The sequence below is a fragment of the Exophiala spinifera genome, assembly GCF_000836115.1.
Source record: "Exophiala spinifera strain CBS 89968 unplaced genomic scaffold supercont1.7, whole genome shotgun sequence".
Taxonomy (NCBI): Eukaryota; Fungi; Ascomycota; class Eurotiomycetes; order Chaetothyriales; family Herpotrichiellaceae; genus Exophiala; species Exophiala spinifera.
The window spans coordinates 1,776,822-1,802,694 of record NW_015622519.1 but is presented as its reverse complement, the minus strand read 5'-3'; the positions used below and the strand labels follow the sequence as shown (position 1 = coordinate 1,802,694).

The following is a 25,873-nucleotide window of genomic DNA, read 5'->3' as shown; positions in this document are numbered from 1 at the left end:
CATTGTCCAAGGCATGGACGTTTATGTTGAGCGGCCTGGATGCTGCGAAAGAGGTTGGAAGGGCGACTCGAGCCAAGGGAAGACCACAGAATGCGAACGCAGAATAAAGGAGAAATCTAGACATACCTGAGTAGTGCCTCTAGTAGCTTGGCGCCCTCAACACCCAAAAAGCGCTGAAGAACAGTTGTCGCCTCGTTGTCTCTCCATCGTGTGCCAGTTCAGTCTTCGTTCGTGCTCGTGCACCCAAACCAAGGCCCGACACAGTGATGAGAGGCTGAGGTCATGAAGCGGACGACCAGGGACCCATCACTATCACACAACACAGACGGTCAGGCCGACAAGCACTCCGGTCCGGTTGGGAGATGAATCACCAGACCCGGCTACATGCATAAGGTGACCTCCCTCAACTCACTTCACACACAGAGCCTAGAACCTTTTCATCTTCCCAGACCCATGCACCGTGGTGTCGAACAAGGTCCAGAAATGGCGCGGGCAGCCTGGGCCATTTCAGAATATATTAGACCATTTATAGGGGGTCTGTTTGCTTCATGCATGGCGCCTGGCGCCTCTTTGTTCTTTGGACTGACAACCGTAACTAACTTGACGAGTTGGACGATCATACAAGAACAAGCCTTTTCAGAATCACATCACCGAAAGTGAGTGGCATTTTCCTGCGAGGGAATACTCGTATTTTGTCCTGGTTTATTTCCCCCTGATTTTCTTTTGGACCTTGTTCAGTTCTTCACTTGGGCTCAATTTCCCTTTCACCAAACCCTGGGCACCGGCCGGTACCCGTACGTTTCGAAGGTACTGCACGGGTTACTTTTGTGACTCCTGCACTGCCCGACGCGAGACATCTTCATCTTCACGCCCCAATAGCGGCAATACCACCAATAACAACGACGACAAGCAGTCGAATAAACTGCAAAATCTTTTTGGACTCTCGGGGTCTTTCTGAATCCTTATCGTCGTCTTTCACGACCATCCCCGCATTTCCTCCTCGGGATCAACTTAGTAAGAGGCACCCTTACCTCAGCACCATCAATCAAAACGCTTCGGAAGTAGATCAAGGCGAGGCGATTTGTTGACGAGAGATTCCAAGAGAAACAAAAACAAAAACGCCACCTCTCAAGTCTCAAGTCTCAAGTCTCGAAACCCCTCCCAAAACTCCAAACTTTCCGAAAAGATCATCAGTCTTGCCAGACACTCGACGGTTCCATTCGACGTCAAAAGTCCTCGTTCAACCTCGATCTGAGTTCTGTACGCCTTTTTCGAATACCGCCTGCTTAGATACCCAAAGGTAGCTGCTTCTGCGCCCCCCAAAACAGAAATGTGTTTTACTCAATACACCCGCGACGAGTGTAACGACTGCGACACGTACCATGAACGCATGGTGACTCACCGGCCCTGCCTCAAGTCCATCCGTACGGGTCAGTGCAAGAGATCCTTCGACTACAAGACGATCAAACGGCCCAACGAAGACGTCGACAAGTGCGCCAAGTGTCTCGAGATCCGCACCGAGGCTGTCCGCGAAGCCACCATGGGAGAAATCAGAGTCGATCTGACTCCGTTCTGGAGACGCATGGAAGTTGCGGGAGGTGGAGGTGGAGCTGGTGCTGGTGCTGGTGCTGGTGCTGGTGCTGGTGCTGGCGGCGCTGGTGGTGATGGAGAGGCGGCTCTCGAAAACACCACTGTGCCCGACTTTGCCGCCACTCTGATTACTTTTCATCATCCTTGATCACGTCAAACTGGACCACTGGACATGATCCGTCGAATCCTTACCACTCTTTCGTAACGAAGAAACGAGGCATGGGTGGGGACGACGGTCAAGATGACTATGTACTAATCGAGCGAGCCCAAAAGTTTACGTCTCACAAACGCAAGGAAAGGACACCTGAGGAACAGCATCCCAATTGACGTCCCGAACACCGCTTTGAATATCGTCTCCTTTTCTTCTTCTCTCCAGACCGTTCGCACTCGCAATTCGCAGTTTGCAGTTCACTTGCAAAAACAAACCCCCCCAGAAAGGACATGCCAGGCAAATGAAATGCATGACCTAGAGGGTCCAGCAAAACATTGAGCAGAACTGCCTTTGCTGATAGATATCAGGGGGGCGAATCATCCACGGTTATGACAATGACGACGACGATGAGCGATGAGCGATGAGCGATGAGCGATGAGTAATGAGCAATGATGACGATAGAGACACACGATCAAAAACAAAACGAAACAATCATGATCTTCACCGATCTTTTCCTCTTCATTGATTTGAAATCTCGTTCTCACTTCATAATAACGTAATTATAGGAGTAGTAGTAATAATAATAATAATAAATAATAGCAGCGATGGGCTTTTTCTCTTTCAGTAGTCGAGGAACCTCCATCCATGGTTCCCGTCGACATTGTTCCAATCTTCATTATCAAATGCTCTCTCCCACCCCATCATGACGGCGAGAACCCGACAGGCATTGCTCGACACTCCGCAAATCACCTTGTCACTCCTCGCCAACATGGCCAGGTCGAGCAGGTACGCTCGCCCCAACAACTCCCTCAGTTGCAATGCCTCCTTCGTCGGATTCGTCTTGTAATCTCTCGCGTCGTTCCCCGTGTCCGGGTCGTGGCGGTTGTGTTGGGATTTGGAGATTTTGTTCTTCTTCTGCTCAACACCACCCCCACCACCCTCTCCTTCTTTTTCTCCGACAACCGGCCGCGCCTTCGTGGGTTTGGGACTGCCGATACGTTTCTGTTCTTTGACATGCTCAGGCAGGCCCAGGCCCCAAAACACATCCTTGAAGAAGCCTCCTTCCCATCCTAGCCCGCCACTCCCGAGCTGCCGCTTACTCGCCAACGAGATGCGCGTCTGCGCCCTTACCGCGCCCTTCAGCTCGACGTGGTCAAACATGTCCGCGTCGTCGCTGGCCAGGATAACCTTCCACCGCTCCAGAGCCTGACCGACCAGTTTCGTCGCGCTGGCCATGTACCGCTCAGGCGGCAGGTATCCATGCTGGTAGGCAAACTCGAACGGATGGCAATCTCCGCGCCGGATCTGAACCCCTACCAAGCCGTTCTCTTCGTCTCCCTTCTCGCCCCGACGGAGGTGCTGTGCGCGACTGGACACGTAGTCGGCGTCGTCCGCGTTGAGCCGGAACAGCGCATCGTGCCCTTCCCTCGCCATCTCGTAGATGTCTCGGTCCGAGTACCGGTTGTGGAACGCTTCGCCAAACGTCCACGCCGTCGTCGCAGCTGATACAACCAGGTGCCTCGCCTGATGTGGACACGGCACTCGTTGATTGGTCGGCGGAGGACGGCACTTTGGCGTCGGCTTTTCCGCGAAGAAGGTGCTGTAGTTCCCATAAGGGAAGTGGGTGTCGTCTATGAAAAAGTCCCGTCCCTCCCGCTCGGCCAGACTGTATGACACCCACATTCCCAGCAGTGCCGATCCGAGCCCTGCATCTGTCGCGTCGAGCACATATGTCAGCGTCTTTTCACACACCGGCAATCGATGTTCACCCGGCAATGGGCTCGAGACGATTTGCTCGGGGAGAAATCGTTTGGTCTGCGCCTCGACGACGTCAATGTAATGCGGATCGGCGTCGTAGTAGCCTCCGATGCGATCCTCGGATTGTGGCCGGCCGGCAACGTGCCGTGATACATCCTCAACCTGCGAGCAGATGTCTGCGTAGTCTGTGGCTGGGAGAGGAAACTTTAGCCTCTGTGGGATCCATATCGTCCAGTGGTGTTTGCCATCATTGTCGGTCAGAGCAAGTGGTGTCGGGTGGTCAGGGAGTTCGGCGGCTTCGACGATCTCGTATGTCTTTCCCAGAGAGGTGAGGAAGGTGAGATCAGCGAGATCTCGGATCTTCTGTTCGCTGGGCGCGAACAGACAGTAACTACTAATGAGGATGGACAGGTAGATCAACAGCCGCACGATCTTGCGAGAGTTGAGCTTGGGTGGCTTCTTGCCGTGGCGCGGAAGTATGGACGGCAGCGACGGTGACGGAATAGGCGTTTGGGGCAGAAAGGACTTGAGGGACAGATACTGATGGGATCCGCCGACCTTTAGTGGTTTGGGGGGGTTAGCTCGGCTGGATAAAAGCATCTTGCTGCGTTGACGGTCGTCATGGTCTTGTTGAGGGCGTGAAAGAGTCATTCAGTGGATGTGAGAGCTGCATGGAAGTCGGATTGTCGAGGGTCTTGTGCTATGTAAAAGTCTAATATATAGAGAAAAAAAGATCCGGTCGAATGTGGCAAGACTTCGTGGCCTGCACGGTGTTGCTTGCCGATGCCACAATTAAAGAAAAGATGTGAGGAAACTCCGGAATATGCAACGCAGGATGATGTGCCCTGCTTAAATCATAGCAAGAATCGGCCTGGGAATAATGTCCTGTCTGGTGGACTAGAGGTGGGATGCAGGAGGCTGAAAATTCGACCAGTAGGCTGAAGAAAAGGTTTCGTTGCAGCCGATGCAGGATGCAGGGAAACGAGTCTTGGAGATGCCCGCAAGAGACTCGAAGGTCAAGGTCTTTAAAAGAGACTAGAACCGGCAGTCAAGAATAGAAGAAAATGGGACAAGCCCAGGTTGCAACACGTTCGGCCAGGCGTTGTTAGTTGTGGCTATACAACAGACCCGTCGAGACTGAGATCGTTGTGTGGAAACACAATGAGAGTCGGAAGAGGGACCGAAGAAAATTGAAAGTTGGCGAGAGAGGAAGAAAGAAGAGGAGAGAGAGAAGAGAAAAATGGGCCATTCCGGACGTACATGCGTCGGTCCACAACGAGGCCTCTGAAAAGGGATCCGGTGATGCTCTCGACAAGTCAAAACCCAAGGTCCTCGTACTCAGTGGCTGGCGGGATTCCGTCGTCAAGGTCACAGCTACATACGTAGGGAGCTAGCCCCCAGGCTAGATCGGTTTGCAACTCAACAGATCCGACATGGTGACGCTGTGAGAGGGCCGGATGTTGAACAGGTACGAGGTACTAGCAAAGTCGGACAAGGCAACGGGGAAAGCTGTCAACGCAGACGAGGGTTGGCGGCTGTCTTGCTAACAGCCCAAGCGAGGAAACGGGCAAAGATCTGATGGCAGACGGAGTACGGAGTACGGAGCACTGGGAACATGATCATCCAGAGAGGTCCAGACCAACTGTTGAACCCGTACTCTGTACAATGACGAACCCCGAATCTGAAACACCGACAGCTTGTCACAGCTGGCAGATCAAACCGGGTCAACACCCAAGCCTCAAACCCCCTGGCCGTCCCGAAGATCCTTTTACGGCATCCGTCCTGCCGCGTTGTTGTCCCGTCGCCGTGGACCGACTAACTACTCAGTTACCGAGAACGAGGACGATGGCTCAGTCCGTAGAGGATTCTAGGGATCCCCTGGGTCGGGCAAGCCACAAACAAGCACGAGCGATACGAAGTGATCTCTCAACAGCAGCAAAAACCCTCTATTTAAAACAACGAATGGATTCAAACACTCTGGACGAGATCCGTCGCCAGTCTCGACACCCAGACAGAGAAGACACATCAGGTACATATACAGCTACTACTATAACACTTCTATCAGGGTATATTTGATAACAGGTCGCCCCGTCATCCTCCGTGTCTCCGGTCCTCAACACAAAAGAAAATCAAGTGCTGTCGAAACTCCTGTAAAACTAAAAGTCAAGGTCCGCCGAAGGGAAAATCCGCCAAACAAAAAGCCAAAGCAATCATCATTAACGCACATCAATGTCGTCCTGTTAATCCTGTAATAAATCGCTCTGGCCATTGATTGAAACGAAGAAAGTACAAATTGTCATGTCGTCACTCGTTATTGTTCGATTTTGCTTCAGTTCGAGCTCGTGTTCTCCAGGATCGAGTCACGCTCCCTCAACGAAGCTACCATGGCGCCCATGGCTGGGCCTCCATTGTGGCCAGCACTAGACGTTCTCCGTGAATGCCGTTGTGAGGAAGACCGCAGCGGTACGGTTGCCGACGCCGATCTTCCTTTGCTCAGCTTGCCGCTCTCCACCTTGTCCCGAATCATTTCATCGAGCATCCTGGACATTTCATCCACCGTCTTCTTTTTCTTATCCGATTGTTTTGAAGGCGACAAAATAGCCCTCGGGCTCGTTGCCAGCGGCGACCGCGGTCCGCTAGACGTCTGTTGGCTTGGAACTGTGATGCTGCTCAACTGCGAGCTTGAATTGCTATTGGTGCTCTGATGGCCTTCCGCGTTTCGACTCTGCTTGAATTCACTCGAAGACAATTCCGGGGTCAACTCGGCAATATCACGCTTACGCACTGCCGACCGCAGGGCAGATACCGTCCTCTGCAGATCTGAAATCATGGCATCCTTCTCGTCAAGCTGCCTGAGCAAATCGCCCTCGTCGCCAGGAGTCTTGTTGAATGCCATGGACACTCGGGAGTGGCTTGACCGACGAGCTTGCAGCAACCGTCTTTCCAACGTCGAAATATACCGCGTTTTGTCCTGGAGGTCCGCCTGCAATGCCCGGACCTGTGCCTGGAGCGTAGCCCGGCCGTCGCCATAGTCTCCAGAGGCTTCTTCATCCTCGTCAGGAATACCTGAAAATGAGAGGTGCGCAGATCCAGAGGGCACGTTACCCATAGATGCCACCGAGGGATGTCGTTTCAGGCCCTGATTGACCCCCAAGGTAGACTGGCTGGCCGACGATCGCACAGATCGGGAACCTGCAAATTCTGTACCTCCGGAGAGACGTGAGTGCATCCCCAATGCCGAGACCGTACCACTGTTGACACCCGTTGACTTGGAACACAGAATTAAGCGGTTGAGATGTTCGATACGCTCTTTCAGAGCGGTTCTAGCAAGCTGCATCTCGAGCATCTGTTCTTCATGCCGTTGCTCGGCCTCCTTTTCCAACGCTCGCTCCTCCTTCTCTGCCGCCGACTTCTGCTGTCCTTCCAATTGGGCGCGTAGGTTCTGGATCTCGGTCCGATAACGCTCGAGTAGGCCGGCGTTGACTCCGGTACCGATCTCTTCCGCTGCCTTTTTGGCGTTGCTGACAATATTGTTTTTGGCACGAGCTGCAAACTTCAGTGTGTTCAGAGTCTCTCCTGTGTGGTTGTTGCCAGCTACGGTGAGACCAGCCCCAATTTGGATCGTGCAGAGAATGGACACCAAGGAGTTGCCGGACAGTGCTGGCTGGAGAAGCCGGGTCAGTTTGCTATCTCGGTAAGGCAGATGCTTTCCGTCCTTATCGGTGGGATTCCCATTCTTGTCCTTGTTTCCTGACAATTTGGCGATGACTGTACCCAGTGTCAAGAGAGACTTGTTGATATGCGCTCCTTCGGTACGGCGTTCCTTGTCTTCAGCTGCTCTTTCAGAACCTGCGAGATCAATCAAGCTCAGCGTTGAGACTCGGACACCACCGGGTAGCATTGCTACCCGCTTGCCGTTTTCATGCATCGCACCAGAACCAGGGACTCGTTCTCGGCTCTCAACGACAATCTGTACCACTGCGTGACTTCGCGAGCTGCGGGAATTGAACTGTGTACTCCCAGTCCGTCGTGCAGTATCTCCACGATGGATAACTCTCAGCAGCTGCGTTGGACTTTGAACAATCTCCTCTTTCAATGGTGTAGCGTACACGCCGCGCTTGCTGTCCTCGCGAAGTTTGATCTCTTCTTGTTGAGCAAGCGGTCCACTTCCTATCGGTTGGGCCAGCAGGTCGTGTATCTTCTCGTTATAAATCTCGAGATAGCTGACTCGTAGCAGGAATTCTCGATGTGGAGTCTCCCTGATGTAAGAGAAAATATCGGTAATTGCCAGTGGGATAACACCTGGACTGGTCATGGTGCCCTGCATCGAGAACGTCTTGCCTGTCCCCGTCATACCGTAGGCAAAGACTGTTCCGTGATAGCCTTCCATGACGCGCCGTACCAATCTTTTGGCGGAAGCATCATAGACTTTGGCATTGTCATCGTGGGTGGTGAAGACATTGTCGTAGTGATAGTCACCGCCTTCTTTGCCACGATAGGCAACCAGGCTTCTTCTCCCGTCTACCATCCATTCACCCTCTGCTTGCCCATTATTTGTGTTTCCAGGATCTGGGCGAACACGTACGCTGACAATGACATTGCCCTTGGACTCCTTTCCTTTGGAATTCCGTTTCGAGTCGAGGACCGCCTCTTCAAGATCTTTGGTGCGGCCCCTGCCATCTTCGTCACCGTCTTCTATTGTGGTGGCAGTTGTCGAGTAGGAGCCATTCGCAGATGAACTTCTACTTTGCGAGGGAGAATGCACGCTTGACTGGGCATCCGATGTTCTTTTCCCCGCTTTTGCAGACACAGTCATTCCATCCCCAGCCGAGTTTAGCAGACTTGGTGTTTGGGAAGAACGGAAACTCGGAGCCGTACTTGCTCGGGGGGATTTGGAAGTTCGTCTCTTGACCGATGATGTGGAGGCTATCGATGCCGACGTTGGTGGTCGCGAGTTATTGGGTGGCTGAGGGAATGAGCCGATACTAACAACTTTGCGGACCGACCTGGCTGAAGGGATGCCAGTGGATTTCTCGTTTCCTTTCGTGGCCGCAAGGTCAGAACTGAAAGCCTCAGGTTGCGAGGTAGGTAAGATGGATGGTCGTGAAGGCGCCTTCAGTCGCGAAGGCGGCTGTCCGAGACTTTTTCGCGGCGTCTTGCCTGCAGTGGTCGGTATGGGAGGGAGAGCACCCGTCGGCGGCTCGGCCAGCGGCCGTGAGGACAGGACGGGCAGAGACATGTTGATTACACAACCTGGAAAGAAGGGCCTTTTATCGATAGAGTGACGAAGTCCTTACGCGGGGGGCATGAACGGCTACCGGCTTCGTACTGCCCTATGCAGAACAGACTTTGCGATAGAGAGATGTTCTGGTCTTTGAGTGAGGGTCGTTGAGGATACGGCCAGAGGCCAGACGTCGTTAAAACACAGACCGTTGTTCGTGTCGATGCTTTCCGTGTTGACTCAATGCAACACGCGGCTCCCCCGAGTTGGAAATTCTAATAACAGGTGCAGATCGAGAAGCTGGAGTCGCATTGGTGATCATCACATCAGGTAGCCGCAGGCCGGAGTGAATCCTTCTTTGATATTCCACCAACTGTAGAACCCTCAGCCTGTGTATTCGGCATGAACTGTTCGGCGCTGTAGAGGGCCCTTGAAAAGCAATTGGATACGCGCTGGGTGTTGAGGAGGGCGTGAGGTCGACCAAATTCAGAGCAAGGAGGGACAGGGTGCGGGAGGTCGTTGACGAAGAGTGCAAGGTACGCGGAGCCTGGAAAAGACCACTTCTCGCAGTGCACACCATTCAGATGGCTAGGATCGGGGTAGGTCGATAGGGACCGTGCCGGCGTCCCCGCTAAGATTTTAGCTCCCTTGCTGATGATGCTCGCTATCCTAGTCGCCGGTGTGGCTGTCGCAGCAGCTAGCGACAGAAAGGCTTAAGCGTCGCGGCCAGCTGCAGGCACCGGGACAAGTAGATTGAAGGGCCGCGAGGGCTTTGCAGCAGGGGAATTGGACTTTCGCGGCAACGGCAGGCATTCTCTTCGGTGCCCAAGACTAAGAGCACGCCTAGTGAGCCTAGCGTGCCCACCCGCCTACAGGGTTGGTCCTCGGCCAGCGCCCCCTCGTCGGGAACGGCGCCCATCAAAAATGTGTCAAATTGCTTTCCCGCAGGGGTCTCCCTCTAGCAGCCACTCGTCTCTGCATCTTCAGCAGAGGCCTCTGCTACCACTCTCCACGCGTTCTCCTCGACGCCGCCACCGCTCTCACCAGCTCCTCTCATTGGCCTCGCACCCTGTTTTACCAGTCGAAATTCACTTCTACAAAGGTGATCATCACAGCTTGTCGTGTGGCCGGACTGTGAGAAATGTCCAGTCTAATAAGCTACACCTCATAAGTCTGCAATGGTTTCAACCTCGAGAAGCCACCAACACCATGCCTATTCAGTATAATGGCGCGGTTCTAAGAGGACGTTCAGTCTGCAGTCAATTTGTCAGGGCCGTATGTGTTCCTGCTGGCTGCCCTTTGAGCTCGATTCGCGTCGTCTTCCCCCGCAAGAGAAAGAAACAAATTCAAGCGTCCTTCTCCCATCGATCTCGATGATGCACGAGGGACGCAGGACGCAGTAGCAATGAACATGGGAGTACGGAGTACGGAGCTTCAAAAAACAGGGCGAATATCTGTGATCGTCTCAGGATGGAGTCTGGTCGGCCCTTCTAACTAAAAACGCAGACTTTCAACCATGAGCGAAGGAGAATTTTTACCCAGCCCTTGTCAACGCCAATCTTGTGTGGCTTCGACCTAGTCCTTTCCCCGGCCGCTCCCCTGGCCGCTCTCCTGGTAATCCGCTCGGTTGGTTATGGATCACTCACACTGGGAGCACTCTGCCTCAGAAACGAGAACAACCTCATCTCGCTCCGGCGCCGATCTATACTGCTTTCAGCATCCCGTCACGGCTTCGTAGGACTGTGTTGTTGAGCTCAAAGTACAGACTAAAGAATTCAGTCTATCCGCCCAAAAGACTGTACTCGTACCAGTCCTTGTGGAAGCACCTAACTAACCCTTCTCGTATGATCGGCCTAAGGCCAGGTGCGCCACCAAAGGTAGACTGTGACAAGTTACCGAGTTACGGAGTACAAGACAGGTGAATGCTTCATGCCACTTCTGAAGGTGACTATGGAGCTTTCACAATCCACAAGATGCCAAGGAAGCAGTCTACAATATGGACTATGCGGACAGAGCATTTCTTGAGCTAACTTGCTTGCCCTCCTATGCGTAGGGCTTCCTTTCTGACTAGGCTACTCCGTACTCGTAGCTGGTTCCAAAACTTTGGTAGCCTTCTTCATCTCAGAGTTCCACTCGCACGGGAGCGAGCAAAAGATGCCGGCAACGGTCACATGTATTTGAGTGATCGATTACGTCCGAAAACTCGCGGCTACTCCTCTTCTCTATCCGCTAGCGGAGCCCTGGGCATTGGGTACGTGAAGAAATCCAACACTGACCATCTTGCGACAGCTGTCTTCCGGCGCCGTCAAAGCCGACGACCTTGCTCAAACTTTCCAAGCAATACGGGCGCTGGAGTCCGGTATCAGATTTCTTCGTAGATCCTGGATACAAATATATGATCTTCTTGGAACTACTCGTAGGTGAAACCTAGAGAAGATATTCTTGACTGCCGAAACAATTAAAGTGATAGTGGCTGCAATTCTTACGAATAGCGTCTCGACGATGCAACTTTCCGCTCGGGGATTTCTATAGACCTTACTATCGAAGGCCCAACTAGGATGCTCCTCGTGCTCCCCCGCGAGCTTTCCAATTGAACAACACTCTTCGGAGGGATCCTTACTGGTCGCACCCCGACGTAACCATCATAATGCCTCAGTATTCATGAGCATCACTGAGACAGAACCGAAACTCCCGAGACTTCACACCTAGCGGGTCCATGGCAGCACAGTCTAGGTCCAGGGTCTGACCAACCCTTGTCAGGGTGCGAATGCAAGGTACAAGGTACAACCCCCAACAGACGTCCAGAAGTCTTATCGCACGTATATTGTATAGAACCTGGGAGTTAATGCTGCTGTGGGACATTTGTACCCCGTACGGGGAATGTTGCGTCTCAAACTTCAATATCCTGATCGTCCGATATGCTTCGCCATAAGCCATACAGCAGTGGCCAATTCAGGGACCATTACCCTACAGGCAGTCCAAGGCACTCCTTCCTGACGCGGGAGCAGACATGGATTTGCAGAGTTTGCTTTTGACTGACTGAGAGATTGTAGCAATGCGCTTCAAATCAAGAACAGTTCCGGTCCAACACCGAGGCCGGCCTCACTATGAGATGTTTGGTACTTCTTTTTATGCCAACCTGCTGGTCACCCATCCCGCAAAGAAAGATCCAGAACCGTGCAAACTTTTGCAAAGCAATCAGTATTCGACCTTGGTCTTCGTTCTCAAATATGGTGTTACATTGTACACAGTCCAAACGACTACACGCAACAAATCTCAGCGTGCCCTGGCCATCCAATCAGACTATCTCTTCTTGTTTTCTTCGACTCTCATCTTATGCAGCGTCTCTGCTCTCCGCCGCTCACCACCGTGCACCTTGTGACCTCTCTTGTGCTCCCAGAGACCTTCGACTGCCTTCAAGACGACGCCACTGCCATAAGTGCCTTTCAGAGGATGAGCCTGCTTTCCCTTGATAATGTAGCCATTCTTCAGCGTGAACCCCATGGGCTTCTTCAAGTCCGCCGTGGTCTGGCCGGGTGAGAGCGCATAAGTCGGTGATCCGTTCGGGACATTGACAATCAATTTCTGCATCCCGGGGCTTCTGCTTGTCGACACTGGACCCGCCAATGGTTCGCCTGTTACAGGGTCCTTTTTCAGGGTTGGTACTTCTACGACTCTCAACTCTGCAACGCCGTCTTGCACGTATTGAAGGTCTCCGCCTATCCCGTAGTCGCCTTTTCGAAACTTCTCTCGCCATCGCAGTAGATATCTTCGCGTCCGAGGTGGATCGATTCCTCTTTCCTTCAGTTGTGGCGACGACAAAGTGAATAGCTCATCCCATGACCCGATCTTGCTCTCGTGCTTCGACATGTCGCGGCCGATTAGTTTGAGAAACGTGGATACGTCGGGAACGAATGGCGTGGGAGGTGGAACGCGGCCATTTTCAGGAATGCCACGGTGCAATTGACGGCGGCATGGCTGGCATATGTAGGATTGTGATGCAGTTGCTGGCGCCGACGGACGGAGGAGCGAGGTGAGGATCGAAGAGGTTTGGCGCGGCGGTCGCGCAAACATCTTGAGAAATTTATCGACTATTGTGTATGCAGAGAGTACCAGAGTAGTAGGGTAGTTGTACTTCGAGCAAAGTTCCGTCCTCACAAGCTCCCTGTCATGAGGCGTGAGCGTAAACAAATTTAATGCTCTCGAGGCCACTCCCGAACAAGCTGCAACTTTCAAAAAGCTGAACTCCGCAGATTCACGCCAAGACAAGGCTGGAATACGCCAAGAGCTCAGCCTCGTTGTGCTCTGGCTTTGATGTTCACCTTCGACCGCGAGATCATCGTGAGGTCACTTACTGTTCTCACATAGAGGTCTTCTCGTCGGGTCTTACGTTATCATCGGGGTTCAAGTTAAAGTCTGTCGAAGACGAGTCGAGAAAGTGCCGGGTGATATTTGATGCGAAAGGAAGGGCCTTATGCCCTCACTCCCACTTGACCACTCTCCTTTCATCACAACATCAAGATGGCGCCCGTTTCTAATGCTGTGTCGCCGCTTATGCCGCGGTCCCCTTCTAATATCAATGCAAATATGTCACCATCTAGAGCCAAGCTGCTCGCTATGCGAAGCACAACGTCAAAACCGCACACTTTGCATGCGGCGCCACCTCCTTCAAAACCAAGTGCTGACTTCGATATGGCCGAACAAATGAACCAAGAAATCAGCAACAAGTATGTCAAAGGTCCGTCAAACTGGCTGCATGCCTCGTCAACGGTGTATTGATCTGGTTAACAGGCAAGAAACTGGGTGAAGGCACCTATGCCATTGTCTACAAAGGACATTTAAGATCAGATCCGCACAAACTAGTGGCAATTAAGAAATTCAAAGTCGATCCTTCGCAACAGAGAGAAGGGCTGAATGTCGACACCATACGAGAGATCAAGTATCTGCAAGAAATCTCGCATCCCAGCATTGTTGCCCTGTTAGATGTGTTTTCTTCGAAGGACCAAAACATCAACATGGTCATCGAATACTTTCCCAACGGCAATCTCGAAGAGCTCATCCGCGACAAGACTGTAAGTTACGGAGCTGCGGACGTCAAAGCCTGGATGGGCATGCTCTGTCGGGCCATTTACTACTGCCACTCGAACTTCATCCTCCACCGTGATATCAAGCCCAACAATTTGCTCATTGCCGCCGATGGAGAAGTTAAGCTTGCAGACTTTGGTCTTGCCCGTTCGTTCGGCGATCCAAGATATCAGATGACTTCCAATGTCATCACATTGTGGTATCGCCCTCCAGAATTACTCTTCGGAGCACGACAGTACAGCGGAGCGGTCGACATGTGGAGTATCGGCATGGTCTTTGCGGAATTACTTATTCGAAGGCCTTACGCTGCTGCGGACGTGGCCAACCAAGAAGTTCTGGCCACAGGTGGTGGGACCGTCGCACAGCTTGACAAAATCTGCGAAGCCGTGGGAACTCCGAATGAGGACAATTGGCCTGGAGTCTCCAAGCTGAGGGACTATTTTGACTTGGAGAAGAAGATTCCCGTTCGGGACAAGTCGTTTTACATGGTCATGTTCCCAACAGCAGGGTCTGTTGGTGTTGACCTCTTAATGGCGATGCTGAAGCTGGATCCACGAAACAGAATCACGGCCCAGGGAGCTCTAGAGCATGAGTGGTGGCAGTTTGATCCAAGACCAACTGACAAGGAGAATCTACCCAAGCAAGGGGGAGGTGCTTCGAAGATGGCTGCAGCAGAGGCTGCTGCCCCCGGGGCCGTGATGGACGAGAACAAGTTCAAGGGTGTAGCCAAGAAATTGGATTTTGGAGCCGCCAGAAAGTGAAGCAGGATGCCATGAAGCTTGATGGATGTTCTACTTCACACGACAGGATTCTACCGTCGTCTTTCATGCCTCCGGGGAAGTGCAAGATTGCCCAGATCTCTCATGGACACATTGTCACTCAGAGGGCTCATCTTGAAGGAGCCCACGACGCCTAGGACGCAAGGAGTAAAGAACTTCAGTCCGACCGTCAGACGAATTTGGCCCTGACAACGCTCTCGAGTACCCAGCAACTGATACCGAGGCAGGGTACTTCGCTCGCGCGCTTCATGTCGTCAAGTCACAGATTGCAGCACCCGGGGCGCCGATGTCAAGTCCGTCGGTGTCGAATGACGAGGATAATGGTTCACAGTCGGCGTCTCTGGTGCAGAAACGGTACGGCGGATTCATATGTTGGCTGTCGTCGCCGCGACAAGACGATACAATCAGTCACTAATCACCCAAACTACGAAGGGCGAGAAGGGGAAGAACTACTGGTGCCATGCTGCATGAGAACTGGACCACACTTCAACGCTGCGAGAACGATGAGAAGGGACAGCTGTCCAGATTTGCAAGGCATGCTGCATCGGAGGAAACTGCTACGAATTGGGCAATGTTCAACGACATATATCCTCGAAATCAAAAATGACAAAGACGCGCGGAGTAATGCTAGGGATGGAGGGATGCCCGACTCGTTATGTCTACGTGGCATGAAACATACACACACACACAGAGAGAGAGAGAGAGAGAACGCGCGACGGAGCAAACGATACCGGAGGCCGCTTTTGGCGGTGGCGTGTCGTTGCTCAGTTACTGGCCATATAAACTAGTATATGTATGTACAATCAGAATCGATGGATACCGACCCTCTCTACCTAGATACTCATCTCGCAAGTGCTTTTTCTGGGAGAATCCCAACGGCCTTCCAAAAATCCCGTGAGTCGAGCTTCTTCCCCAACTGCGAAGTCGGTCTAGGCAACGCGTTCAGCTTGTTCTCGTCCATCAGTTCCGCCAGCCACCGCCTGTACTTCGCCTTCTCGACCGCGTTCTCGACGTTGGCCGGTGCGCTTTCGCGACTTGGGTCGCCCATGAACTCCCAGACCAGACCCCACCAGTCGTAGACGCAGCAGTCTGTCACGATCCATCTCCGGCCAAACAGCCTTGTGGTGGTGGTGGTGGTGCTGCTGCTGCTGCTGCTGTCGTCGTCGTCGTCGTTCGACGTGTCCATGTCCGTGTCCGCCTTCACCAACGCGACGATGCCGCGCGAGACGTCCTGCCCGTGGATCAAGTGCAAGGCGCCCTTTCGGGAGAGCGCGTCCTTTGTCTGTGCGACCCTGCCGACCCAGTTCCTCGGGTCCCTGCCGCCGCCGTACAGCCCGGAGAGATTCAGCACACAGCCTCCCAGTTCGATGAGCTCGTCCTCGGCCACGCAACGTTCATTGGAAGTGTCGACGGGCGAGGAGGAATCGTTCCAGTCTTGGCCGGTGTATATGCCCGTCGAACCCAGCTGGATCCATTTCGTGAGGGCGTGCTGCTGCTGCTGCTGCTGCTGCTGCTGCTCGCCCGGGCGTGACGGCGGGTGAGTTTCAGAGTACAACTGCTGCAGCTTCGACGACAGCCCTCGGCCTCGGAGTGGAAACGTGACGAGCACGTATCTGGCCGTCGGCAGCTTCCTGAACTGCTCCGGATCTGCGGTCTCGCCGTCGAACTTGAACTGAATGGTGCCTTCTCGTCCCGTCGTCGTCGTGGCTGCGTGTGTGATGTCTGCCTGTTTGAGCTGGGGTTGGAGGAACTGCCATGTCCAACCGGCGCCCAGGACCAGGAGGGTGACTTTTTGCGACGGCGACGAGTTCATGCGGAGCGTCATGGCACCAGGCTGCCCAGTCGGATCGGAAGGGCTATGTAGGTGGTACGATTGTTGCTTCACACTTGATATATCACCTCTCTTGGTTATAACTCTGGCAGAATTACCAATTTTTAACCTTAAACAACAGGACGAACCTCTCTCGCGGCTCCGCCTACTTTAAGAATTTATACAAGTACTCTCAAAACACACAGACCTAAGTGAAGAGTAACAACGGTAACCGTATCTGTCAGAATTGCCCTTTTTTCCCACGGCGGTTGTTTCCAGTCATGATATCATCCAGAAGAGCATCCAAGTGGGCTTTTTATTTTACTCTGAAGTTGAAACGTCGCGCCGTTGAACATTGAAGGACTCCAGAGGCCTTCGTTTGAATTCAGTTAGATATCAGTCAACATCATGTATCCTCCGTGGACTCCAAGCCCGCGCATATCGCTCGCCTGTTTGACCGTCCACCGTGTCTGCCTTACCACACATCGTCGTCCGACGGTTTCGACCGACCCCCATCCGCATTAGCGAAACGGCGTCCCCAAATACCTAGGTACGTCAAACCGCGGCCAATAGTCCTGCTGCCTCCGCAGTCGTGCGAGAGGGGTTGATGGGGACAAAAGGTACAAACTACTGCCTGTAAGCAGCGACATAACGAAATACTTTCCTCTTATGTACTGGTGATACGGCAGTGCTCAAAGAGCCGACGCGGTAGATGGATGCCTTCGTATGAATACGATGATCTCTCAGTCAAGCTGACACTTGACTTCCAAACTCGTACAAATTCCACTTCTCCCTCCCTGAAGCTCGAGCGGACTCCTCCCTCGCTCTCTATTGAGAAGTATTTTACCTGTCTACCATCTAAAGGTACCTAGGGGGTGCTCATCCGAGGCCCCGTGGCACCAACCATGGAATCTGCCCAAGTCAATCTCGGTACGCCATGCAGCCAACTCGTGGCACCATCACTACATGGTGCGGAGGTTCTCCAGATCTCAGCGGCAGAGGTACACAACTACAGCTTCCCGCCGGTTCGAGGCTTCAACATGCCGGGAGTCTCGGACGTCGCCTTCTGCAATGTCACCGCATCGCTACGACATACGGGGGCTGATGACACGGTCTACGTTTACGTGTGGCTTCCGCTCAAAGACTGGAACGGCCGGTATCAAGCCACGGGGGGCGGCGGGCTCGCGGCCGGCATGGGTCCGCTCCTTATGTCAGGGCAGGTTGCCGACGGATACGCCGTGTCGTCCACTGACGGCGGATTGACCAAGAACCAGACGGTTGACCCGCAGAGCGGGTTGTGGGCGTTGAGAGACGACGGCAGCCTCGACGAGGCTCTCTCGCTCAATCTGGCTTGGCGCTCGATCCACGACATGGCCGTCGTGTCTAAGGATGTCGTCAGGCAGTTCTACGGCACCGAGCCCAAATACTCGTACTGGAACGGCTGCTCGCAGGGCGGACGCCAGGGCTACGCCGCGGCGGCAAAGTACCCGCACGACTTTGACGGGATCCTCGCCGTGGCTCCGGCCATCGACTTTGTCGACATGGTGCCCTCAGACTACTATCCTCCAGTGGTGTTGCGTAATGCGGAAGAAGTGCCGCCCGAGTGCATCTTCCCAGAGTACCAGGCGGCCATCATCGAGGCGTGCGACACCCTCGACGGCGTGGCCGACGGCCTCATCTCCAGCCACGAAAGTCTCGAGGCGTGCTCCTTCGACCCGGATACGCTGGTCGGCAAGACCATCACCTGCGGCGAGGACTGCCTTGACCGCGACCCATTTTTGGGATGGGTGCACGTCCCCTGCCGCAAGACGAGCGAGTTGACCATCACGCCGGCGCACGCGGATATCGTCCGCAAGATTCTCGCGGGGCCCCACACGACGGCTGCTGACGGTGATGGCAACAGTCGCCGTCTCTGGTACGGCCTGGCGCCAGGCGCTGACTTTGACGTGCTCGCGCGCGTCGCGTTGATCGACAACGGCACACATCCGCGGCGCGAGGTCGTCCCCTTTGCCGTCGCGGAGAATTGGCTCAAATACTTCGCGCTGCAGGACCCGAGCTACGACATGGCCGCAATGACGCACGAGGACTACGTCGCGGCGCACGAGCTATCCGTCGCGCGTCTCGGCCCGCTCTGGGGAAACCAGAACCTCGACCTTGCGGCCTTCAGGCAATCCGGGAACAAGCTGCTGACCTGGTTCGGCCTGGCGGACCAGTACATCACGCCGTTCGGCATGATCCGGTACCGCGAAGGCGTCGAGGAAAAGTTTGGCGGGCCCGACGCCGTCGACGAGTGGTACCGTCTCTTCTTCGCGCCCGGCGTGGGCCACTGCGCAGGCGGCGTCGGTCCGAACCCCGTCAATCCGCTGGGGGCGCTGGTCTCGTGGGTCGAGCAAGGGAAAGCCCCTGACGTGCTGGCCGCAGCAAAGACGACCGAAGACGGCGTGCACATCACGAGAGACCTGTGCAGGTTTCCCAAGAAGTTGGTCTATGCAAAGGGAGACGTCAACGAGGCGAGCAGTTTTATTTGTTCAGAGGAAGAGGAGGGGGAAGAGAAGGAGGGAGGGAAGGGGGGAGAGAAGGAGGAAGAAGGAGGTGGTGATGGTGATAGTGATGGTACCCATCGCAAAGAGCGACATGAGGAGCTATGACAGGTAAGAACTGTCGACAGAACACTTTTCTCTCGCTCGCTCTCTTTGCCTTGGCTCCCTCCGGGAAACGCCTTTGCTTTTTTTTACAATCAATTTGTCATGTGTGCTCGATGCTTATCAAAAGCGAGTGAACCGGTACTTTTCATGACCTATGAGCAGCGAAGAAGGAAGCTGCCGAGTCATTACAGGCGTCTAATGGACGAGCCACACTGGTCAACTTCAAGCAAGAAATAGTTCCCTCGAAAAAAATATCCATACCTATTCAAAAATGTATCAACGGATCCACAAAGCCATTACTCTACCACCTCCCTCCCCCCCCCCTCCCCCCTACCTACCCCTAATACCTATGTAACTCCTTCTTTGGGTCCTGTTGTACCACTGAAATCAACACCAAGTACCAGATTCTGCAGTCTGACACCACGCACTCCCCAATACTCAACGCAGTCAATCATACCATGTCAATCTTGCCTTCACATCTTCCATGTTCTGCTAAAACGATGTTCGAGTTGCCTCGCCTCTTCTTTACTGAATTCTTCGTGGCGTCGCACGGGACACAGTCACAAACCTTCATCCCCACAGCTCCTCTTGTGAGGGTACAAGGTCGGGACCTCCATACTTGGGCCTGTGCTCTAGATTCTTGATATCTTTCTTGACCGTCACCAAATTGACGATACTCGCTTTTACACCATGGGGCTCGCTTTGGGCCTGTTCTGCTTCCACGTCCCTGCCGATGGCCTTGTAGTCCTGCAAGACGCCGGCGTAGAATCCTTGACCTGCTGGTGCTGCTCCCGCGTGGCCGTTCCATCCCTTTCGCGATTCAAAATAAACCTCCTCGGACTCGGTCTCGATGTCGGTCGTCTCGTCAGCAGCTGAATCGTCGTCGGTAGTAGAAGTCGACTCTGTCGGCGATGATGCGGTTGCGGGTGACTTCTTCGTCGTCGCTGCATTTTCTCGGACCCAAGGGAAAGTGAAGTCTTCTCTGGGACTTGCACGCCGCCTCACCGGCTCTTGAGATGCTGCGCGGCGCGAGAACTCGACAGAGATACGACGGCGACTGAAGGGCTCCCGTGAGACTGCTCGGCGGGTCGTGGGTGTAGGCGACAAGCCACGCCGACGGGATGGTCCACGAGCATGTGTTTGGATTGACCTTGGGTCAACGTTTTTAGACCCTTCGATGATCGAGTCGCCATCGAATGCTTGTCCGTTGGTCGCAACTGGAGTGTCGAGCTCACGGGAGCGAGGTCCCCGTGAATGGGCACGGAATGCACCCGGATTGGGAGAATCAGGGCGGCACGCTCTCGGTTCTTTTGAACGAGCACGTCGGCTCAGGAGGTCTGATGTGTTGACTAGACCAGCATCTGGTTCCCTTGACAATGCGCGCCGTGACTGTGTATCGCGAGACAAAGCTCGGCGGCGAGGAGGAGAACTGGTTCGACGACCAGGTTCGCGTGATAGCGCTCTCCTGTGAGATGACTCCCCACGTCCCGCTTGACGAGAGACTGGCTCTTGCGAAGTTGACCTGCGTTCCGACATCCAACGACCTTCACTGGCCGGTGGCTCCGGTGGTCCTCGGGATGCTGTTCTCATATATGCAACATCAGTAAGACTTGGACCACGAGACTCTGAGCGAGGACGGTCTCTGACTGCACTTCTAGAGGAAGCTCGTGGTATTTGAATGTCAGAAGTCTCGATAGGACTATTGACCCTAGACGGTGGAATAGGGGCAGGCGTAGCGGACCGCGTGCGGCTTGCAAGGGTAAAGGTGAGCCCTGCCACATCAATCACCTCTTCGGTTTCGACAGGAGTTAATACAGCTGCATCGAGATGCGTGGCGATCGGCGTGTTATCCATCGGAGTGGCATTATTGCTCTCTGAAAGACCATCATACTTCTCGGCCACAGGGCTGAGAATGGAGGTGGCGGAGGCTGGCAGACTCTTGGTTGGAGGAACAGAGGTCTGGATGGGTGGGAGTCGACTCGTTGCGTAGCCTTTTTCGGGGAAAGCTGCTCTTGTGAAGAATGTGCTAACATCGTCATAGACCGGTGAGGTTGTCAGCAAAACAGGAGACTGCGCACACGGTTCTTCCGAAGCTGGGCGGGATTCCGCTACAATGACTTCGTCAATGTTGGTGGAAATGGACGCCAGCGCTGGTCTCGCCTCAGCCGTGATGACTTTCTCAGATTGTGAAGCTGGTACGCGGACAGCATGGCTCGACGTTGAACGACGGTGTTCCTTCTTCCGAGACCAAGGCAAAGGGATGGTGATCGTGATAGCATGTCGGTCCTTTTGAACGAATGGCGGCGTTGGTTGCCGGATTTCCTCATAGGCAAGGGCGGCCATCTTCAACCCATCCGAACTTGGATCGGGTGAAGTGCTGACCAACGTCTTTTGGGAGTCGGGACTGCCATGAGCTTGATAGACTGGGTTGTTGAGGTCATTGTCGGGATACTGCTGAGCCCATCCACCATCATGAGGAGCCGAAATAGCAGTGTCGCCCCACCTCGCATGTAGTGGCTTGCCAGCGTCTGATCGAGACCGGGATGGTCGACGTCTGGAGGTCATCAATCCTTCAAAGACAGAAGCCATGGTCGAAGTGGTCGGTCATCCAGGAGCAGGTCGAGACAAATTGGTGTTTTAATGATTGTAACAAAAGAGACGCTTGCAACCAAGAAGTAGTGGGCGAGATTGCTCCGTTCTTTGCCCGGCCAGCAGACAAGGTACCACCGAACCCGGGCGGCTATACAGGCGTCGGAATTCGAACCATGAAAAGGAAATCAATAAGATAAAGGTACAGTATCCAAGGTTGTTCTTTTCAAGGGTCTGAAACCTCGAGTGATGGAAAATATAGCAGCTGATGAAGTGGCACACGAGGCAAAATGTACTTTGGGAAGACCGGTCATCCTTACCTGAACAGTATGCACGGAGTATGCAGTACAACAATAGCAAAGCCATAGCTCTAGACGAGGTCTATTTTCGCCAGCATGGGTGATGCGATTGAGATGCTGAAGATAGAACTCCTTGCGAAGGAATGGTCGATGCGGCGTTTCGCAACAGGGCTTCATTGGCTTGCAATGAGAGATGAGACGCATGAAATGCAGGGGACCCCAGGCGCACGAGGCCAGGGTGTGTGGGTAGCGAACGAATGAAGCTCATTGCGAGGCTTGTAAGCGCCGGTATTGACAGCAAAGTCGACGCGGTGGTGGAATGATGTGCATGGGGGGAGGAGTGGGAGATGATCAGACAGTCGACCAGCATTAGTTATAGGTACAATACTCGTACAGGTACCTCGGTACGCGACCCGGTCTACCTTAGGCCGGGTTTATAGGCGTTCGCAGGCTGTCATTGGGCATCCTCTAGGCACCTCCCAGGACTCGATTGGGGGACCCCACTGGCCAATGCGCCTTCTAGCTGCTTCCCCGGCGCGTCCATTGGTCACCGTCTATTTTTATGCCTACGTATGTACGACTACCAAGCGCCTCAACAACAGTCCAATCACTTCAGTCAATGCTCAGCGCCTGGTGTACTCAACTTTGCTTAGAGGTATCAGTCTAAAGGAAAGGAGCCTGAAAGATCGTCTTCACACGGAGTAAGTAACCTCGCCGTTGACCGTGCACAGACGTTCCACGGGTCAGTTGGGAATTCGGTGCCAGAAGAGCAACGCGATAAGGTAGGTACTTACTACTGGCTACGGAGCGGCCGGGGGACTAGGCTGGTATCTTAGCACGCGACACCGTGGGAGGTTCTTTTTCCAGTCATTTTCCATGACACTCTTCTTTCTGAGCCCTTGCTTGCGAAACTCTGACCAAGTGCCCTCGCGATACTCCCGCAAGCGCTGGAACGCGATGGTTTGGAAGGCTTCGACATGTCCATAATGGCTAGCTTGACCTGGATTGAAGCCACGTATCCAATACAAGGCTGCCTTTGTTCACATATCTGGCTTTCCTGCTGGAAGGTCTGCACGATAGAGAAGACCGAGCTTTCCAAGAGATTCGGCTATTAGGGGATATACGGCTGATCCTTCCTTGTTATCGTCGCATAGGTCGAGATAACCACGGGGGGCCAAACTGCGAGGCGCGATGGCTAATGCTCGACCTAATGGTGTTTAGCTTCAAGCATCACATAGTCACATGTATAGAGATTCACCTTGAACACTAGAATCAGTCACAATCCTCATCACCGCTCCAGCTGCATCTTCGACAGTGGCGTATTCAACGTGGCTGACGTTCAAAAGCTGAACGAGATCATCACTCAAGAACTTGGTGTGGATAAAGGTAGGCGCAATATAACACACGCGAACGTTGTGTTGAAATTCCGTCTCACGCAGGGTCCTGAAGATCCCTCGTGCGCCCCATTTAGAGGTTGTGTACTCGACACTTCGCGGAATGGCGATGAATCCCGCCAGGCTCCCTTGCAGGATCAGTACTTGATCGAGGTCATCGCCCGTGTTCGACGCATTCTGTCGACGAAAGTAATGGAGGGCAAGTTTGACTGTGTAGAGAACGCCGGTAAGGTTGATACTTATGACCTTCATCTTTGGTTCTTCCGGTTCTATATCCTCCACTATGAGGTTGTCACCCTGTCAGTACGTCGCACAACGAATGATCAATTGCCTCAGTGGCTTCGACTTACCATTTGTCGAGAAGATCGAATCTATCGGGGCTGCGATTCCAGCATTGGGAATGACGATATCAATCCTTCCAGAGGGCGAAAACGAGGATGCTTCCTTGAATACTGCCACTTGATCTCTCCAGCTTGAGACGTCACACTTGACGAAGCGGACCGAGCTGGTAGCAGGGCTCAATAACTGTCTCGCTCAGTGGGAGGATTGTAACTAACCTGCCAAGTTCCTGGGCTAATCTTTCTCCATCCCCTTCGGCGACATCAGCAATGAGAACATACGCTCTACACGATATTTAGCTCATCCTCCAGCCTAATGAAGGAGTCCACAAACCCTGCTTTCGAGAGAGCTCGAACATAGGCCTCGCCAATGCCGTTGGCTCCTGACAAGAGTGTTATCAGCGAGCAATCACCACAAATTTGAGCGTAACCTACCGCCAGTCACAATAGCCGTCTTTCCTTTGACATTGTTGGTGTCGATGTCAATATCACAATTGATTGGGCCTTGGTCGATGTATGGCTTCATAATGCTTTTACTATATAAGTATGTGCAGTCGAAGTAGCAATGCAGTGTAGGCTCTGGGGTTAAGGTATCTCAGCTCGAAGCAGGAAGGGACGACCAGTATATATACCGTCGTCGTTTCCAGCGTTCGGAAAAAGGAAGAAAGTGATGAGGCTTACACCTCCACCTCGACCTCGCATTTCACGCAAGCCTGAACTAGTGCTGATACGAATGTGGTGGGATATATGGGTGTCTCATCTCGTCGGTGACCGAGCCTGAGTCCAAGCACTCAGATCGTTACGGCCCGACACTCACATGCGTCGGGCGTCTGAAGGATCGAGGTCTAGCTGGGAAAAGGCTAGGTGGGAGAAGAACACAGACACTCCTGCCACGAAGAATGTGTCTGCCGGGTACCCGGAATCTCTAGACTGAAAAGCTCCGCCGAGAAGAAGTGGCTCGAAACGCTTTTTGAAGAGACGTCTGCTGTACTGCTTAGACACCTGAGGTAGTCCATTTGCCGACTTATCCGCTTCTTGAGCCCACCCGTGCCCTCTTGACGGAGAGGCCGGTCAAGAGCATCGTTCCTAGCAATCAGAAAGTGGGCGGATGATAGATGTAACGAATTCAAGAGGTCGTTTACAGTGATAACGAAAGCCACGTCTCTAGGATGCCGCACGTACAGTAGAGGTCAGAGTACAGTTCCAAGTTGGTCCGTGGACTTTTTGTCTGCTTACTCAACTTACCCCGGATTATTTTTAATGCCTGCGTGTTTCAAAATTTCCCATTCCAACTACGAAAACACAGACAACCACGACACATCACGAGCTATAATTCTCTTTGAGCTCCAGCCATCGATTCCCTTGTTGAGAGCAAGATCTTGTTCGTCGATATCTCAACCCAGCATGCCACTCCTCTCTTCCGCCCTTCTCCTTCGCACGCATTCTCTCACCCTCGTTTTGTTCGCATACTATCTCCTGACCTCACCGTGGACGCTCGTGTCTTCAGCTCCGATATGGCTGCTGGGCGAATCCATGTTCGTCCGCGCCCCGATCTACGCCCCCGATCACCTGCATCCGTCTGATCCTGGATCCAACCACCACCACCAAGGAAGAGACCTCCGGCCACCGCCGGCCCTGCTTCAGAACCCTGCCAGGGGGCCCGGTACCATCCCAGCCCTCACGGGAACCGCCGCCGAACGCGAACTCTTCGCTGTCTTGGCCGTGCTCCTCCTCGCCTACGCTCTCATGCAGTTCATCTTCGCCGGCGACTTGACTCTCATCCTCCCCTCCGGGCCCACGAGTACAAGGGGAGGCAGCAAACAGGGCGCCGCGCCCCCGGCGGGCACCACCCCCATGGCAAGCTCTGCTCGCCTCGCTAAAGAACTGTACACTCTCCTCACGGCACAGTCACGATGGCTCACTCTGGCCGGTCTTCATGTCATTGCGTCCTCGGCTCTGGTGTTCTGGATCTACATGTTTCATTCTCGTGAAGCACCGACGCAATCGGGAGACTATTATTCCATCTCCGACTTGCTTGCGAACCGCGTCACCTTCACGGCCGGTCTAGCAAATATGCTCTTCTGGGGGTACTTGTGGACCACGGTGAAAGACGAAGGGAAGGAAGTCGGTAACCTACTGGCGAGGAGAAGAGCCATGGAAGAGGAAGAGGAAGAGGAATGAGTCGGTCGCAGATTAAGAAACATCTCTGAAGCT

General features: G+C 53.6%; 10 protein-coding genes across 10 annotated transcripts; 4 read left to right on the top strand and 6 right to left on the bottom strand.

The window, feature by feature from the left end:
* Positions 1-1,330: 1,330 nt before the first annotated feature.
* PV08_09649 (uncharacterized protein) lies at positions 1,331-1,738 on the top strand (the record flags this gene model as incomplete). The annotated part of the gene is made up of 1 exon (XM_016383965.1): positions 1,331-1,738. The coding sequence occupies one exon, from the start codon at positions 1,331-1,333 to the stop codon at positions 1,736-1,738; it is 408 nt and encodes a 135-aa protein (XP_016232588.1).
* Positions 1,739-2,362: 624 nt separating this feature from the next.
* Positions 2,363-4,099, bottom strand: PV08_09648 (uncharacterized protein; the record flags this gene model as incomplete). The annotated part of the gene is made up of 1 exon (XM_016383964.1): positions 2,363-4,099. The coding sequence occupies one exon, from the start codon at positions 4,097-4,099 to the stop codon at positions 2,363-2,365; it is 1,737 nt and encodes a 578-aa protein (XP_016232587.1).
* A 1,729-nt stretch (positions 4,100-5,828) lies between these two features.
* Positions 5,829-8,738, bottom strand: PV08_09647 (uncharacterized protein; the record flags this gene model as incomplete). The annotated part of the gene is made up of 1 exon (XM_016383963.1): positions 5,829-8,738. One exon carries the CDS (start codon positions 8,736-8,738, stop codon positions 5,829-5,831), a length of 2,910 nt encoding a protein of 969 aa, XP_016232586.1.
* Positions 8,739-12,023: 3,285 nt separating this feature from the next.
* PV08_09646 (uncharacterized protein) lies at positions 12,024-12,794 on the bottom strand (the record flags this gene model as incomplete). The annotated part of the gene is made up of 1 exon (XM_016383962.1): positions 12,024-12,794. One exon carries the CDS (start codon positions 12,792-12,794, stop codon positions 12,024-12,026), a length of 771 nt encoding a protein of 256 aa, XP_016232585.1.
* Positions 12,795-13,241: 447 nt separating this feature from the next.
* On the top strand, positions 13,242-14,566 carry PV08_09645 (uncharacterized protein; the record flags this gene model as incomplete). The annotated part of the gene is made up of 2 exons (XM_016383961.1): positions 13,242-13,458; positions 13,512-14,566. The coding sequence occupies 2 exons, from the start codon at positions 13,242-13,244 to the stop codon at positions 14,564-14,566; spliced, it is 1,272 nt and encodes a 423-aa protein (XP_016232584.1).
* An 859-nt stretch (positions 14,567-15,425) lies between these two features.
* On the bottom strand, positions 15,426-16,409 carry PV08_09644 (uncharacterized protein; the record flags this gene model as incomplete). Its single annotated transcript, XM_016383960.1, has 1 exon — positions 15,426-16,409. The coding sequence occupies one exon, from the start codon at positions 16,407-16,409 to the stop codon at positions 15,426-15,428; it is 984 nt and encodes a 327-aa protein (XP_016232583.1).
* An 890-nt stretch (positions 16,410-17,299) lies between these two features.
* Positions 17,300-19,042, top strand: PV08_09643 (uncharacterized protein; the record flags this gene model as incomplete). The annotated part of the gene is made up of 1 exon (XM_016383959.1): positions 17,300-19,042. One exon carries the CDS (start codon positions 17,300-17,302, stop codon positions 19,040-19,042), a length of 1,743 nt encoding a protein of 580 aa, XP_016232582.1.
* Positions 19,043-19,609: 567 nt separating this feature from the next.
* PV08_09642 (uncharacterized protein) lies at positions 19,610-21,628 on the bottom strand (the record flags this gene model as incomplete). The annotated part of the gene is made up of 1 exon (XM_016383958.1): positions 19,610-21,628. One exon carries the CDS (start codon positions 21,626-21,628, stop codon positions 19,610-19,612), a length of 2,019 nt encoding a protein of 672 aa, XP_016232581.1.
* Positions 21,629-22,967: 1,339 nt separating this feature from the next.
* PV08_09641 (uncharacterized protein) lies at positions 22,968-24,185 on the bottom strand (the record flags this gene model as incomplete). Its single annotated transcript, XM_016383957.1, has 6 exons — positions 22,968-23,134; positions 23,186-23,602; positions 23,672-23,850; positions 23,879-23,944; positions 23,994-24,042; positions 24,095-24,185. 6 exons carry the CDS (start codon positions 24,183-24,185, stop codon positions 22,968-22,970), a joined length of 969 nt encoding a protein of 322 aa, XP_016232580.1.
* An 878-nt stretch (positions 24,186-25,063) lies between these two features.
* Positions 25,064-25,840, top strand: PV08_09640 (uncharacterized protein; the record flags this gene model as incomplete). The annotated part of the gene is made up of 1 exon (XM_016383956.1): positions 25,064-25,840. One exon carries the CDS (start codon positions 25,064-25,066, stop codon positions 25,838-25,840), a length of 777 nt encoding a protein of 258 aa, XP_016232579.1.
* Between the last annotated feature and the right edge of the window lie 33 nt (positions 25,841-25,873).